The 16,695-nt window shown below is 40.3% G+C and overlaps 1 protein-coding gene across 2 annotated transcripts in view; it reads left to right on the top strand.

Annotated features, from left to right (window-relative positions):
• The window catches only part of ROR1 (ROR family WNT receptor 1), a 157,356-nt gene that overhangs the window by 121,020 nt on the left and 19,641 nt on the right, over positions 1-16,695 (top strand). For both annotated transcript variants that reach the window (XM_035121572.3, XM_088673949.1), the window contains exons 3-4: positions 767-1,054; positions 2,619-2,649. In XM_035121572.3, coding sequence (XP_034977463.2) covers positions 767-1,054; positions 2,619-2,649 — 319 coding nt within the window. The remainder of the gene's footprint in view (positions 1-766; positions 1,055-2,618; positions 2,650-16,695) is intronic.

Below are 16,695 nucleotides of genomic sequence, written 5' to 3'. Positions count from 1 at the left end.
AGGAGACCATTTCCAAAAGTGGAAAAGAGATTTGCTTTAATAAAACATTTCCTGCCCACGTAGGGTGAGTATGTATAAAAAGCTACAAAAAAACAAAGGCAATTAATTTTTCAAATTAGGTATTCGCCTTCACCTGAAACGCATCTGCTGGGCTAAGAAGACAATTCACACTCAGAACACAATATTTTATATCCACCTGTAGCCTCTTAAAAATGCAGATAGATATAAATGCATACTCAATATGTTGGTTGTTAAACTTATTGAAGAAAAGCTTAGCTTTGGTAACAAATGTAAGTTTCAAATGATTTCAAATTGTTTCCACCTTCAGAAATCTGATAATAATCATATAGCAATAAAATGAAATAAGTGTGCTGGGTGAACAGTGACAGAAGTAGCTAAATATTATATAAGGCAAAGCAGAGCCGTTATCTATACTGTCTAAATAACATAACCATGAGCACATTTGGAATATGAAACAGACAGAACAGATCTTCCAACAGCCAGCTTTATGACAGCATCTTCAGTAGATTATTTGTGACACTTTCCCTTATACTACTATACATATTTGTATGTGTTGTATGTAGCAATAGATATACACCCACAAATCTTTCTTGATAGGAAAAGAGATTCATTCATAGTTGATATGCTAGAATACATTATTTATGTTTGAATAGGAATTTCTTGGGTGCAAGAAACTGATTTGTTTAAAACTGTGTCCAAGTGAGCAATTATTTTGTCTAATCCCTCTTCCTTGTGTATTTGACAGATTATTTCTTGAAGCTTGATGAGCCCATGAACAATATCACCACTACCTTAGGCCAGACGGCAGAACTGCACTGTAGGGTTTCTGGAAATCCTCCTCCATCTGTGCGTTGGTTGAAAAATGATGCTCCCGTTGTACAGGAACCCAGAAGGATATCTTTCCGTGCGACAAACTATGGATCTCGATTACGAATAAGAAACCTTGATACCACAGACACTGGCTACTTTCAGTGTGTGGCAACAAATGGCAGGAAAACCGTTTCTACCACTGGGGTACTGTTTGTGAAATTCGGTAAGAAGTCCCTCTTGCTGGAAAAGTTCCTCTTTCAAGAAAAGTTGGGTAAAAATGGAGGCAAATGCCATCTCTTAGTTGATAAATGTTTCCCCATCATGCCCAACCAAGTTAATACAGGACATAACTGAGCAAAACTGCATATTCAGAATGACAAAGCAAGCAGATTTATCACTTTATTCAATTATTTACTTTTCAGATTACATCTGATTGATGTTAATACATGCCATTGCAATCTGATTGATGTTAATACAAGCCATTGTAATTGAGAATCTTGTGATATTGTTACATTATAAACAGCTTGTTAAACAAACAGTGCTGGAGGCAGACACAGCTTAGAGCCAAACTACATGTTATATTAAATGTGTAAGCATTTTTTATTACTTAAATATCAGCCACACAGGCTAGGATAGCATTGAGATATTGGCCTTCTCCTGGGCGCCCGCAGCCCAACAGGGCTCCGCGGGGCGCCCGCTGTCGAAACGAGGTCCCATGGAGGCTGAATTAAGGTCCTTACCTGAGCTCCTACGATCCTGTGCTGCTACGATCCTGACTCCAACGAGGAAGATAGGACAAAGAGGCTTCTTCAACGTGGTCAGCCTCTTTTCTTTGGCCTTGCTCCCTCCCCCCCCCGGTCAGGCGTCCATTGTCCTGCCTAGCCAGGGGCGCGTCATAGGCCAAGTCGCCCAGGTGGGTGGCACCGGCCAGGTAAGCCCGTCCGGTGTCGCAAACCCCGCCCACCCGAGGGGAGGCGTGAGGGCGGATATTGGTGTGCAGAGATTTAATGTTTTCTCTTCTTGCTGTCCTGCTTGGGTGGGGAAGCCATTTCCCACAGGTGATGCTATCAGTGTCAATGGAAGCTTTTCTCCCATGGCTAAATGCAAAATGCAGCAAAAGAAATAAATCCCAGGATACGTCCATCCTGATGCTGCTTTGAGGACCTCAGCCTCTGCAGGCTAGATTTAAATAGTAATTTCAAAATGTGCCCTTTAACATTTTTGCGTGCATTTAACATCACATTTTGTTTTCTCCCTAGCACTGCTGGCCAGTGGGCTACTTCTGCCCTTAGGCACAAGAATATGTAATCTGTTATAGTAGTTGTTATATATCTTGCCTTTCTTCCACCATGGAATCCAAGCTGGCCTTACATATGGTTCTCAGATAATCACCCATTCAGGCATTGAGCAGACCCAAATTTGTTTAGCTTCAGCAAGGTAGTGGCCTCATGTGCCTTCATATCATATGCTGGGGTTACAATACTGAGCAGAGTGAAAGCCAAACTGTACTAAACACACACACACACACACACACACACACACACACGTCTATCATTGTTTATAGAATGCACTCATTAAAATATTAAGTGATGTAAGAGCAAAATGTATACCTATTGATAGCAGAGAAATACATAGCAATAGCTTTGAATCTTATATTAAAAATTTGGGACAATAAAATAAATTAAAATTGACTTCAGCAAAAACAAAAAAAATCCTGCTGTAAACTTAGTAAAAACTAACGTACTACTCCTCTTCCTCTTTTTTTTTTTTAAATCTCATTTCTCTAGGTCCTCCACCAACAGCAAGTCCAGGAACATCGTGAGTTGTTAAATACTTACTATGTTAATTAATTATGTAGTGTTTTTTAAAAAGTAATTTTATAGTTTGTATGTATTCTGCTGTGAATTCAACATTAAGAATAGATTTGTGGTATCATTTTAAGTTTATTATATGTATATATTCACACAAGCATGCACACACTAGGAGTTGTGCAGTGGGTCATGCCCAAGCTAGAGACTGCTTCTTCCGTCAGTAAAATCAAATTTGTTTGCTTGCTTCCATGGTCCTTAATCCACCCTAACTCTCCTGAATGTTTGGAAAGAGTGCAGATGACAGACCTGAGATGTTACCCACTTTTGACAGACGCTTGCGGAGACTGTGCTTTTTCTTAGTCTTTGCTGTGGGCAAAGGGAAATGTAGGCTACAGCTCAAAGCATTTTAGAATCCAATCCTACAAACACAGGATTATATTCAGTTGAAGTCCCAACAGAACATTCTCTCCCTCTCCTCCCGCTACATACAACCTAAATCTGTTCTGAGGGTTCCCCCAGTCCTCCAGAGCAGATTTGGGAATGTTGCATGGTGCATGAAGGAAAACCCTTTTGCGCTAGTACTGATTGTTGTGTCTGCACAACTATTTAATTTAATAACACCCATAGTGTTTACTATCACACTGGCCTTGGTCAAATGCAAGAGGAGAGGAAGGCTTTGGCTGTGTACAACCTCCTGTTTCCTGCTGAGACTGAATCTAGTGTACTCCCACCACTGGTTTGAGAAGCGGTGTACACAACCCATATTATCTTGTTTCTCCTGTTGCTTCTTGTGAAATACTGTGTTCTGATGTGTTTCCCCCACCCGCCAAACTAACTTCGATCTGAATTGGGGGGGGGGGGGAATGACATAGCTTTCGTCTTGGAGGAGCCAGAACCAGGTAGCACTGCCACCCTTGTTAACCACACTATGTGTTGTTCAAAGCTTTGATCCTGACCTTTCACTTGTTGCTGTGTCTGAGGAAATCCATCTAGGTTTCCTGACAGGCCCTGAGCCGAAGGACCTAAGAATGAACTCAGCTACAGGGCTTTCTGATGATCAGTGAGGGACAACGGACCTAATATGGTCCAACAACTCCAAACAAGCTACAGGCCAGCTCGTTGAAAACCAGCAAGTTAAATGCAGAGAGTTAAAAGCTCTTTTCATGGTGGGTTTTCCTGGCATGAAAAGAGCTTTTAAGCTCTCTGCCTTGCTTGGGGAGCAAGGCTCGCTCAGTGCACCAGCTCTGGAAGGCTAGGGGTGCTCACACAGAGGTGGTTCCAAGGTGAGGGGTTGAGTATACACATTTTTTGCATATGCACAGACCTGAACCCCTTCATAAGATTCATTTGGACTGTACTGTTTATACTATGGCAGCTACTGTTGACCAGTAAAATTAAGCTACTCAATTAAGCTACTGTTGACCAGTAAAATTAAGGAATCTCAACTTGATTAAAAATCTAAAAAGATATGCAGAAAAAGGGAACTGTCAATGATTGAAAGCTTTTGTTACAATGGTTTTGCCATCATATTCACTTTAACTTTCTAAGAACTCCTGCTGATTTTTAACAGAGCCTAGTTTTGTGTATTTGCGCTTAAGCTTCCAGCTCAATCCTAAACACATTTACTTAGAAGTAAACCTCAATAGGGCTTACTCCAATTTACGTGTACACAGGATTACAGCCTTAATTGCTTGAGGGTTTTGCACATAATAATTCTATCTTAACTTACTCTGTAACACTAATAATGATATTACGATACTGCAATGTGGATAATCATTTTAGCATGGTTTTTTAAAAAAAAAGTATGTGATGCTGTTAAATCATTTAGCAACATGAAAATAAAATTGTTTTGCTTGAAGTAGGTGATGTAGATGGTTAATTAGCCCTGAACAGCATCTCCTGTGGGACAACTCTGATTTTAAATATTCCCATTCTTACTCTGTGATCAAACAATTCATGCTGTCAGGCCTGTTAAATACATTGTGCAGGATAAGGAATATTTTGATTGCAATTCTCAAAGAGACTTACCGTACCTTTGAGTAAAGGTGGTGTTGTGCAAAGTGGACCAAGGATCTATTGCAATACAATGGTGTCAGTCTGGGGAAGGCTGTCAACGAAGAAAGTGACATGTTGCTATCGTTTCTAATGAAAAATCACAAAAATGCATCTTTAGGTGTTAGGCAAGCAAATACAGTAAATAAAAAGTATTCCATTTACTTAAAGCATTTTCTTTTCACTTAGTAGCATACCTTCTTCTAGCTTTATGACCTTGAACAAAAATCCCATGGCCGGTATATGCTTGCTTTCCTTGACCATCCAGAAGAGACATGTAAGAAGAGGCACAACTTCTGTCATGTTATGCTTTGCCTTCATCTACTTTATGTTTTACTGTTAAATCAAGGTGCGGTAGATTGATAGAGGGAAGGAACATGAAAAATGAGTAAAACTAAACTAAAGGTTGGGAGTTGTGTGGGTTTTGTTTTTTTACTTTGCTTGAGTCAGTTTTCTTCTGGAATTTGCAGCATAACAGAGTTGATAAATGTTGGTTTCTCACTTTCTCTCTCTGTAACTGTGGGCCAAAGTACACATAGCACAGGGAGATCTGTCACTGGGAGCAGTGTGAGTGCTAATAACATGTAACCCTTTTGTTGCAAATAGTAGTGCTTGGGGGAAGAGTGCATGATGAAATGGTTAAATGCCCCCACCTCCTGTGCTGCTTCCTTGGTCTTATCTTATTGGGAGCCTCACTTCACCCCACCGCTTTATTTAAGGGAAATGCTGAGAATTCAGCCACATATCTTATTGGGCTAATGTGAAAAGTGTGGAAGAAAGGTGCTAAATATGGAGTTGAGTGTCCAGACTGGAACAAAGTTATACATTGTAATGCCCTCATTCAAAATCCTTGAACTCTCAAGGTCTCAAGCTAGAAAGAGAGAGGTTTGTTGTGTTAAGCCATAATGAATCGTGGATTTCAGTAGCAATGAACATGACGTATTATTTTCCATAAGTACCCATTCAAGTGGCTTTAACAGAAAGAAAGCCAAAGTGCAGTACTGTAGTTAGATATTGTTAAGTGACCCAGATCAGTCAGTACTTTTTCTGATTGCTCCCCATAAGTGTGATGAAGAGTTGAAGCTAGAGAGAACCTTAATACCTCCATCCCTGCCATATGCATGCTCTGCCTCCCACAGTAGCAGCTGTTCACGAGGGCATAATACGGTATATGAATGAGGTCTATCATACCTAGAACCTAGCATAGCCCAGGACATGTGGTTGATTTCCCAGGTAAAACTGATATCCAAGTGAAAGTAATTCAGTTGAACTAGATAGTGCCCATATCCTGATATGCATCTAGTTTGTGCTGGTAGGTTCTGATCCAACAAGTAAAATGTACATTGAATCTTGCTTGGTGTTAAATATTTGCAAGAGTGCTTGCACAAATGTATTAATGCACAGTTATATGGTTTCCCTTTGGTTGAGTGGAGAAATTGTGACGCCATTTACCAGTAATAGAAATATATGACAGAGGAACAGGACTAGAAATGTTAAGACAACATTGAGTTGTTAGCATTTGTATCATTGGGCTGGATTGAACTAACCAATTCCTGCTTATACAACAGGGCTTTCTCCCCTCCCCTACCCTCCCCTCCCCACAGACTCTGTGCCTCCCCCAAATTCACTATACAGTGGTACCTCTGGTTATGAACTTACCGGTAATTCGTTTGTAACCCGAGGTACCACTGTAGATGGTTGGGAGAACCCCCAAAGCAATTGGGTAGGATTGGAGATCCTTCTGTCAGACAAGCAGAAATGCCGACAGAAAGATCTACGGTACTTAGCACCGTTCCTCTCCCATTCTTTAGTGCTAAACAATCTTATAAAAGCAACTAACAAACCCAGTTGGAGAACATTTCAGCCTCCCAGGACACTCTGTTGGTGACCTAAAAGTGAGAATTCTTGAAAGAAGAATGAAATCACAACTTATGGACAAGTTCAATTCTATCAGCTGAAGAGAGATAACAAGTTTTTTTAATCCCACTGCAGGTGTTAATTAGCTAAGCAATGACAGGATGTTTGTGTTACCATCAACACTGCTTTGGGACTGGTCACTGTGCTTATTTTACATACATTTAATCTTTACTTATTGTCACAGTTTAGTTTTTTTGTACTATTTCCTTTTCCTCTGACACACACCTGCTACATTCCACACACACCCTAAAACCATGCATATGTATTATTGCTAATTAAAGATAACACTTCATGAATCTAATGAAGTTTTTGCCGTCTTGTTCTTCAGAGTGCCACAAGATGCTTCTGACTAAAAACAAAAAAAGAATAATATGGCTACCCCTCTCCCAACTGTGCCAAAAATAAGATTTAAATATCATACAATGTTAAAATACAAACATATTAAAATAACAGTAAAAATAACAAAAAATGCTCTTAAATATAATTGCTTGCCTGGATCAAGGCATTGCATCTGGCTGCCTCAATCATGTTGAGAAGGTGGCATCTTAGTGCTTAACATACAGAGGTTGGAGGGCCACGTTGAGAAAGTGAGCATGACTGGTATGAGGCAAGCAGTGTGGCTCATTTGTGCCCTTTGCTCATGTAGAAATCTTTGACTTCCCAAGTAGTATGTTATGTGTAGTTCATCTGCTTGTAAAGTCATATGGGAACATTTTACTTTTCCTATTCTGCTGCTAGCAACGTTTGTCATAGTATACCTTACTTGAAGGGACACAGGTCGCGCTGTGGGTTAAACCACCGAGCCTAGGGCTTGCTGATCAGAAGGTCAGCGGTTCGAATCCCCGCGACGGAGTGAGCTCCCATTGCTCGGTCCCAGCTCCTGCTAACCTAGCAGTTCAAAAGCACGTCAAAGTGCAAGTATATAAATAGGTACCGCTCCAGCGGGAAGGTAAATGGCGTTTCTGGGCGCTGCTCTGGTTCGCCAGAAGCGGCTTAGTCATGCTGGCCACATGACCGGGAAAAACTGTCTGCGGACAAACGCTGGCTCCCTTGGCCAGTAAAGCAAGATGAGCACCGCAACCCCAGAGTCGACCGTGACTGGTCAGGGGTACATTTACCTTTACCTTACTTGATCCTGCTTTCTTTCTCTGATGTACTAATATAGGGATGATACATTTATAACACAATATCCTGAATTCTAGGTTAAGGCTAGAGTCCAATAGCATCACTGAATTCCGTGGGATTGCTTCCTAGTGAACATGTATAGTATTGCACTGTAGAATAACCATTGGTCTTTTTCATTGTAAGGCAGCCCTTTAAAAATAATAAAAATGATGACGATGACAATGCTTCCTTCTAACTACCAAGAAATAGACTTGACCCCCAAAGTGTTAAAATCATATCCCAGTAGTAATCCATTATTTGCCACGCATTGAAATCTCAGATAATTTCCATGACCCAGAGAGCAGCCTACTCTTTTAATGGCCTTAGAACTGTATTACTTCCTTAATCTTCAAGCTGTTTGGCTGCTACCATGATGGATCAGCAGTCAGAAGAGAGATAGAACAGTCTGGTGCTACAACAGCAGCAGCAGCAGCAGACATGGCATAGCAGATTCCAAGAGATAAGAGGATTTCTTAAAAGGGGAGAAAATACTTTTAGCCTGGGAAAATGGGTTGAAACCTTTTCCATCTTCATGTCATTTCCTCTCCTTTTCCACTTCTTATATCATTATCCTAGACTTGATGGTGCACTTACACCAGTATAAATCAGAAGCAAGCTCACTGAAAGCTTTGAAGGATTTTACATTGCCGTAACTAAGAGGAACACACAGAGTTATCTGGCCATAGAATTTAACTAAGAGTTTAACTAAATTAAACCAAGAATGGCTCTCCAATACAAAATCTCAAGGTTAGGTTCCATTAAAAGGCACAAATCTAGTATGTCTCCACCATGTGCATTTTCAAATTTAGAAGCATTTCTAAAAAGTTGTGTGCATTAGAAAACCCACTCTAGTGCTGTGTAGAACTGTGAAGCGTGAGCTAGGATGTTACAGGTTAGTAATTTCTGTATGCTGAGCATCTCAGAACATTGAAGCCAGTTCTGTATGTGCTTGCCTTGAGCACAATTTCTGTGTTACTGAATCGCTGCAAGAGTTGCTTAATAACAACTGGCCAAAAACAATTAAATCTGGATATCCTAGGAACTCAACAGATTGGCAGAATTCATGTAGGGGTTAGCACTTGAGACTGTAGGGATGAATTTCATTAATAATGTGTGGGAGTGGAAGGAAGTAATAAGCTGAGCAATTTGGGGTGTTCCCTTCTGGAAAGTTGATAGGTTCATGATGCATAGTTTTTTAAACTCGGGGGTAGCCAAGAAAGCCACAGGGCTGAAGGGCGGAAACTCTGAATGCATCATTACATCTGAATTTCCATTACAGCAAAATCCTACCTTGCCCACAGTGGGCAGATAGACCTTCTAAGGCCAACTCATGTTGGCAAACTGTGGAATTTTATCGAGAGATAAAAATAGGATCTTTGTATTTTGTTTTCTACTCACAATTTTCAGAATGGGGTGGGCTATAAAACAAGCAAACAAGCTCCTCATAGGGGGGAGGGGAATCACAGCAACAAATACCTAAATCCCCCAAAACAGAACCACTCATTCCACTGTGGGTGTCTTAATGCAGATGGCCGTTTTGGTAAGGACTGCAAAAAATGACAAAAAAGATGTTTTCTATGCCAGAAGTCCAGCGTTAATCCTACTCTGTCATGCATATACCATGGACTTGAAAGATTTGGGAGACTTTATTGAATTTTTAAAATGATTGCTGATTCATCCCAGTTGAGGCAAAGTCTGAGGTTTGCTCCTTTTATCTGTGATTGAATATCAGGAACTGAGAGGCTGATCTGATAAAGCCACATGCTCTACACTCTTCTCACTCCACACCACAAGAATTCCAGTTTTATTTCCATGGGAGAAAGGCTTGCTGACTTCTCCTTCTGAGCCTTCTCCAAAAACTGAAAACAATCATTATACTGCAACCAATGTTTTGGGGGCTCAGGGCAGGGTGACTTCATGGTATTAATGAGAACATTTTATAACAGACAGCCTTGTGAAGAAGATGACATTGAAACTCAATATGAAGCCAGTAATGCCAGATTCATTTATTGCTTTCGATGGAACAGGGCACATTGTAAGCTATGTGGCCCAAACCAGTTCCACTTAAAGTTAACAAAGCTGCCCATTGTTGTGAAGAAGTGTCAATCTTGCAGACTTCAACTTAAACAAGTTTACCCTGTGCTTCACCGATCTTTGGAGTAGCCAGTGGTCTCAATCTTTGGGAATGTGTTTATTCAGTCTAGTAAAAACATTAAAAAGGGGAATAAATCCCTAGTGACCTGAACTGCCTTTCACTGCTGCTATAAACCATAGAACATTTCGAAAGGACTTTTAGAGGTAAAGATAATATAGTTTGCATAGCCAGTGTGTATATTATGGTCTTGAGTGGTAGTTACAGAGGTCACTTGCAACTTATATTACTTCATCACAAAATCATTAAGGGTGCAGAAGAAAGATTATAAGGTGTTACATCATTTATTCCGAAAATTAAAACCATATACAGTGCTACAGTGCTGGCCATTTTTAAGTAAGTAAAGTGACAGAAATGTAATGGTAGGAGTTCCTATCAGAAGTCAATTGCTGTAAAACGGGGTTAAACATTGACTTCACAATGTGGCAAGTTTATTGATCTTGTTAACAGCAAAAAAATGTGCATGGTTATTTCTGTGGGAAAGCAAAACATTTATCCACTCCCTTGTTATCTAGATGGTTTTTCAGTTCTGAGGCAACTAATGCCCATGCCACCAGTTTTCATTTATATCCCATGCAATTGCAGGGGCAAGTTACTTTCACCTTCCTTATTCAGGTTCATGTCCTGTTTTGAAATATTTTTGTTCAGATTGCATAGTGGTGGGAACTATTCTCTTAGTTCCAACAACAGGTCCTTGCACTGCATCAGCAATCGCTTTTCCAATTCCCCCAAGTTTCAAAAGAGGCTCATCCAGCTCCACTGTGTACATTATAGGCTGACAGCCTTGCCTAGTTTTGAACTTGAAATTTATTTTTGATTTTATTTATTGAATTTATATACCACCCTATACCCTGAGGTCAAAGATTAAACTACCCATGTCGTGGCAGAGCAACTATTATCATTTGGAATTGTTCCGCATTTGTATTAATTTAGATAACTCCTTTGTTGTGAGAACAGGCTGATACTACCTATGCCAAAATCAAGTGCAACTGTCCATTAACAGAACCAGTGATGTAGACATGGCATTGTATGTTATGATTCACATACAAAGCATATTGCTCACAAAATTAACATTGCTTCATTGTTTTGGTAGCATATAGGCATCTTTTTAAAGATAATACTTGGCTGAAGCTGGGGTTTTTTAATGCATTTGTAAAATGCATGTTTTGTATTACCAGGCCCATGATAAGAGTTTTGCTTGATATAAAACAGCTTTCTAGCCAGCCTTAGATTCCAGTTTTTGGACTTGATAAAGTAAAACAACACAAGTATGCCATAGCCAGGTTTATTAAAACAGGGTTGTCTTAGACGGCTTCTTTGAAACATCTTTGTAACCTCAGGTAATAATTTTTCAGCGATAAGTCAGATAAATGAAATGATTAATGCACACAGGCTTATCTGTCGCATTACTAAGAATATCATTAAAAATTGACCCTGTCATAAAACGGCTAACAGAAGAGCATTAGCCATACTGTTTACTATATGTTTTTTAGATGATGTCCTTGCTATTTTTTAAAAGAAACCTTTAAATATTGACATAACATGTAAAAAAGGGGGGAACATTACTGTGCCGTCCTCAAACCTTTTGCATCTATTATACTAGGGACAGACTCACATAGAATCATAGAATCACAGAGTTGGAAGAGACCACAGGGGCCATCCAGTCTGAGGGATAGAGGAAGCTAGACAGTGGTGTGGCCGCGGGCACACATGCTGCTCCATACAACTTTTTCATAACCAAAGACAAGGCAGAAACACATGGTTTCCTTAACCCAGAGGATCAGCAACCTAGGCCTAATTGTATGCAGCCTTTGGCCTAATTTCCAAATCTCTTTGCAAATGGAACAGGAACCGTTATTTTGCCCTCCCCTGGAAGCCCATTGGGTGCAGAAGAAACAGGCAGGGGGAGAGGAAAGGACTAGCAGAAATGACTGTTCAGGACTGAACAAAGCTGTACTAGTCACTTGATCACTGCTGTTATTCCTGTGCTGTATAGTACATTTTATCCCCATGTCTAAGATGATAACTGGATGCCAACAAAAACAGATTAATTAAGATTAAAAATCCTGGACACCTGTGAGCACCATGTTGAGTAATGGCTTTCAGAGTTATTTTCACAGTGATTGTATATTTGACTCTATGTAGCCCAAGACTCAAAAGGTTTGCTTAGGCCAATCAAATGATAGGATCTCTAACATTTTGAATAGCAGTGTTGTGTCCTGGGAAGCAGAGAAGAAATTAGGCAAGATTCTGGAAATAAGGGAACTACAGAGATGGGCGGCTAAGAGAAAAGGTTTTTTTCCCTCTTCAAAATGAAGTATTAAATATTCCAAGTTATTGGTACATTTTAAAATTGTTTTTGTGCTCTTGACATCTTTGTAAGTTCAATTTGACTAGCATATATATACTGTATTTCAAAACTCTCACTGCATGCTTATGACAAAAAATGTAATATATGAGGCTTGGGTTTAAGTTTACTTTGGTTAAGAGCCATTGCTCTTTTAAGGGCCCTGCATTGGGACTGCACAGTCATATTATGGGGGAAGGAAAGGTTGCACTTGATAACTTCCACTCCTTCCATTCCCCTGACTCATATCGTCTACCAAGTCATTCAGGCTGGCCCCACCTTTCCACCAGATTTCAATAAGGAATCAGTGTTGACTAGCAATATTGTGACTTCTGCTTATGGTCTTTAAAAATAACATTGTCCTGAAATATAAATATTCAAAAGTTTTAAAATAAAGCAGGGCCTGACATACGTAGGAAGAGTTTAAATGTCCATCTTCAGGCTTTGTGCTTGGAGGGGTGTGTGGCTGTTGGCTTGTTTTGAAGTTTCTGTCTATGGTGCTGACTTTCACCTTGCTTCAAAGTATAAGACTCACTTTTCCTTGCTGATGAAAGCAGCAAGATCCCAAAATCCAAAGTCAGGGGCTAGCATCATTTACAAAAAAAACACCCTCTAATTGAGACATAAAATGAAATACCTTTCAACTTGGGGGCTACCTTTCAACTTGGGGGCTGTTGTGGGTAGCTGCTATAGTGATGGTCTTCCCTGCCCCCAATAATAATGAGTTACTTTCTGCTTTCCCCACACTCACACACCTTCATAGACTCAGTAGAAGTGATAGAAGTATAATTTGGTAATTTTGAAGAAAACACCTACTCTTCGGTATCTGAAGAAGTTTGCATGCACACGAAAGCTCATACCAATGACAAAATTAGTTGGTCTCTAAGGTGCTACTGGAAGGATTTTTTTTATTTTGTTTCGTTTTCAGCATGAGTTAGTGGCAGGTCTTAATTTTCAATGAAGCACATGTCCATATGTTTGTTGCTTTAGGAATCAGTTTCTTATCTCAAGAGAAATCTCTTTTCCAACTTTTTCCGGCACCAGTTTAATATAGCTCCTGAGATTCTTAAAGCTGACCAGTTATTCCCCAATGAATAGCTTCTATTTATACGTGTCTATCAGGAGTGGAATTTATGAAAGGCACACAAGTTATGTGAACTTCACATAACAACTGAAGTTGTTAAACCACTTCATCTATTTTAACTAAGAGTAACTGCATATAAGACATTGGGACTTAACAGCTGCCCCAAATGATGTTAGAAAGCCAAGTCTCTAAACCAAACAAACCCCAGATAATTTAGCAGCAGCAATGTTGACATTTCTCCTTCACATACAGTCATGGGGAAAAGAAAGTGCACCCTATTTGAATTCTGTGATTTTACATATCGGGACATAATAGCAATCACTTGTTCCTTAGCAGGTCTTAAAATTAGATAAATACAACCCTAGATGAACAACAACACATGACATATTATACCGTGTCATGATTTATTTAACAGAAGTAAAGCCAAGATGGAGAAATATGTGTGAAAAACTAAGTACACTCTTCCTGCTTCCATAGGAATTAAGAGTCTAAGTAGCAGATAGGGGCTGCTAATAAAATGCTCTTGCTTAATTGATCATCAGCAAGTGTGCCCACCTCTATAAAACCGAAGTTTTGGCAGTTTGATGGTCTGGATCATTCAGGTGTGCTTTAACACAATGCCAAGGAGGAAAGATGACACAATACTCTTAGATAAGCAAGTGCATTGCTGCCCATGAAACTGGGAAGGGTTCTAAGGCCATCTCCAACCAATTTTAAGTCTATCATTCTACAGTGAGAAAGATTATTCAAAAGTGGAAAACATTCAAGACAGTTGCTAATCTTCTCAGGAGTGGATGTCCCAGCAAATTCACCCCAAGGTCAGACCCTGCAATGCTCAGAGAAACTGTAAAAAACAAAAAACAAAAGTTACATCTCAGGCTCTACAGGCCTCAGTTAGCATGTTAAATGTTAAGGTTCATGACAGTACAGTTAGAAAAAGACAGAACAAGTATGGTTTGTTTGGAAAGGTTTCCAGGAGAAAGCCTCATCTCTCTAAAAAGAACATGGCAGCATGGCTTAGGTTTGCATGTGCGTGTGTGTGCGCACACATACCCCTAATTGAGAAGATGTTTGAGCTGAATACAACCTTCATTCTTATGCATCTTTATCTCAAGATGGCAATCCTGGTGGCAGTTGCTTTGTTTTGAAGAGTGAGTGAAATTTCTGCTCCCTGTTATGGCAACATGCACAAAGAAGAAAAACAATCCTACATCCATAGTACAGTGGTACCTCGGGTTAAGAACTTAATTCATTCTGGAGGTCCATTCTTACCCTGTAACTGTTCTTAACCTGAGGTACCACTTTAGCTAATGAGGCCGCCACGCCGCCGGAGCACGATTTCTGTTCTCATCCTGAAGCAAAGTTCTTAACCCGAGGTACTATTTCTGCATTAGCAGAGTCTGTAACCTGGAGCGCCTGTAACCCGAGGTACCACAGTACATTCTTTATACTAAAGTGTTATTGGACTACTATGCCTCAGCCTTCATGAAAGCATAGTCCTATTTGCTTTCCCTTACCCTAATGCTGTGGTGAGTCTTTTAGACCTGCTTTCTTCTACTGCCCTTCGCATGTTGATGGTTAAACATCTGTACTGAAGAAGAAGTTTCCTCTACTTCAGTGATTTAGAACCCTGGGTAGAGCAGGCAGCCCACTACAGATATTCGGGGGGGGGCTACATCTGAGGGCCTGCAGGGACAGTAAGTTTCACCCCTGCTTTCCCCCTTATGTGATAATATTCATGCTGGGAAAGGAGAGAGGTAGAACAGCTGAATAGGGGCTGTTTGTGTGCCAGGTCTACTAGTCAAATCAGATGGCTGCATTGGGATGAAAAGTTCTGCAAAGTTTGTCACAATAACAGGAGCCTCCTCTATATAAGGCAGTGAACCATTTTGTACTAGGGGACTGCACAGAGACATGAGAGGAGCTGCTTACTGATGACATACAACCACCTGCACTAGAGATCACATTGGTTTTCTAAGCCCTCCTACCAACCAGGAGGGAACTGAGCAAAAAGGCACTGGTGGTGCGGGTAAGCATGCCCAAAAAGAAAGACTCTGCAACTGAGTACATGAAATGGAAGAGGCACACTTTATTCCATCTCAGGTCATTTGTTTCTGGGCACTTCATCAACAGGAATAAGGGAGGGGGAGAAGGTGGTGGGTGGCCAACCTCTAGAGAAGACCAAGTAAAATGAGATTTGCTGGTACACTACATCCATCTTTATGTATAAAAAGAGACTCTTGGCACAGGGAAAACACTTTAAGGGGGCATAGAATAAGAGTTAGTTTAAAGCTGTTTTTCCAGTAGACTTCAATTAGAATTGTTAGTGTATTTTTTTCTGGTTTTTTGCAATTAGTAATATGTATTAAGTTAGAAACCAGCCAACATATACATCTTAAGTTTTGTCAATTAACGTATTTTGCTTTTTACTTAATAGTTAGATCTGGTCAGTCTGTTTTTCGTCATGCTTAAATTTGTAATGTTGTCTCACCAAGAACAATATTTATTTAAACATATAGCCATAGCAATATATTATTATACTATGTGTTTACCCCCTTAAGGCAGGGCACTAGTAATGCTGATGGTGCCTGCTTAATCATGTCTACCGAAAAGTAAGTCCCGCTGAATTCAATGGGGCTTACTCATACGTAAGTAGTGTTAGGATTGCAGCCTGAGCTTTCTTTCTAAGAGATGAAACCACTGGTTTCATTCCATGTTCTGACCTGATATGAAGTCCTCAGGTGGCAATCTGCACACCCCACCCCACCCAAGGACAAGGACCTTGAGGAGCAGGACAGTCCTCTAAGTATAATGGTGAGGATCTCCTTGAGGGGCTCTCTGGATTGGTACCTGATGAGGAAGCCCTGGAACTCCCTAAGCAGAAGGTGCAGCAACCCTGCATTCCTCAAGAGGAATCACCAAGGTATGTGGATCCAGGCCAAAGAACAATGGTGCAGTATGTGTCTGCAGACCCAGAATAGTTATCCTCCTTGTAAGTAAGGAATCTATTTGTGAGTAAGCCACACCTGTTACTCCACAGCTAGCAGTATATAAGGCATCCCTCTTGAGTCGTCTAGTTGTTGGAAACAACATGGGTCTTTAGCTCTTTGTTCCTGATTCTAGGTTCTCTATTTTGCTGCACCTTGCTTGACCTCCCTGTTGTACTGACCTTGAACTATTTCCCCATCTTGTTTCTGGATGATGTTTGAACCTAGACTGATTTTCTGTGCTTGACCTTTGCTTCCCTTCAATGTGCTGAATCTGCAACCCTGTCCTTATTTGGAGTACTTGGGTGTACCAAGCTTATATATTTTGTAATGAGTACCCTAGCCCCTGA

This window comes from Zootoca vivipara, chromosome 7 (assembly GCF_965207765.1).
Source record: "Zootoca vivipara chromosome 7, rZooViv2.hap1.1, whole genome shotgun sequence".
Taxonomy (NCBI): Eukaryota; Metazoa; Chordata; class Lepidosauria; order Squamata; family Lacertidae; genus Zootoca; species Zootoca vivipara.
Note: the sequence above shows the minus strand (reverse complement) of the source record. Positions and strands in the feature narration are given on the sequence as shown.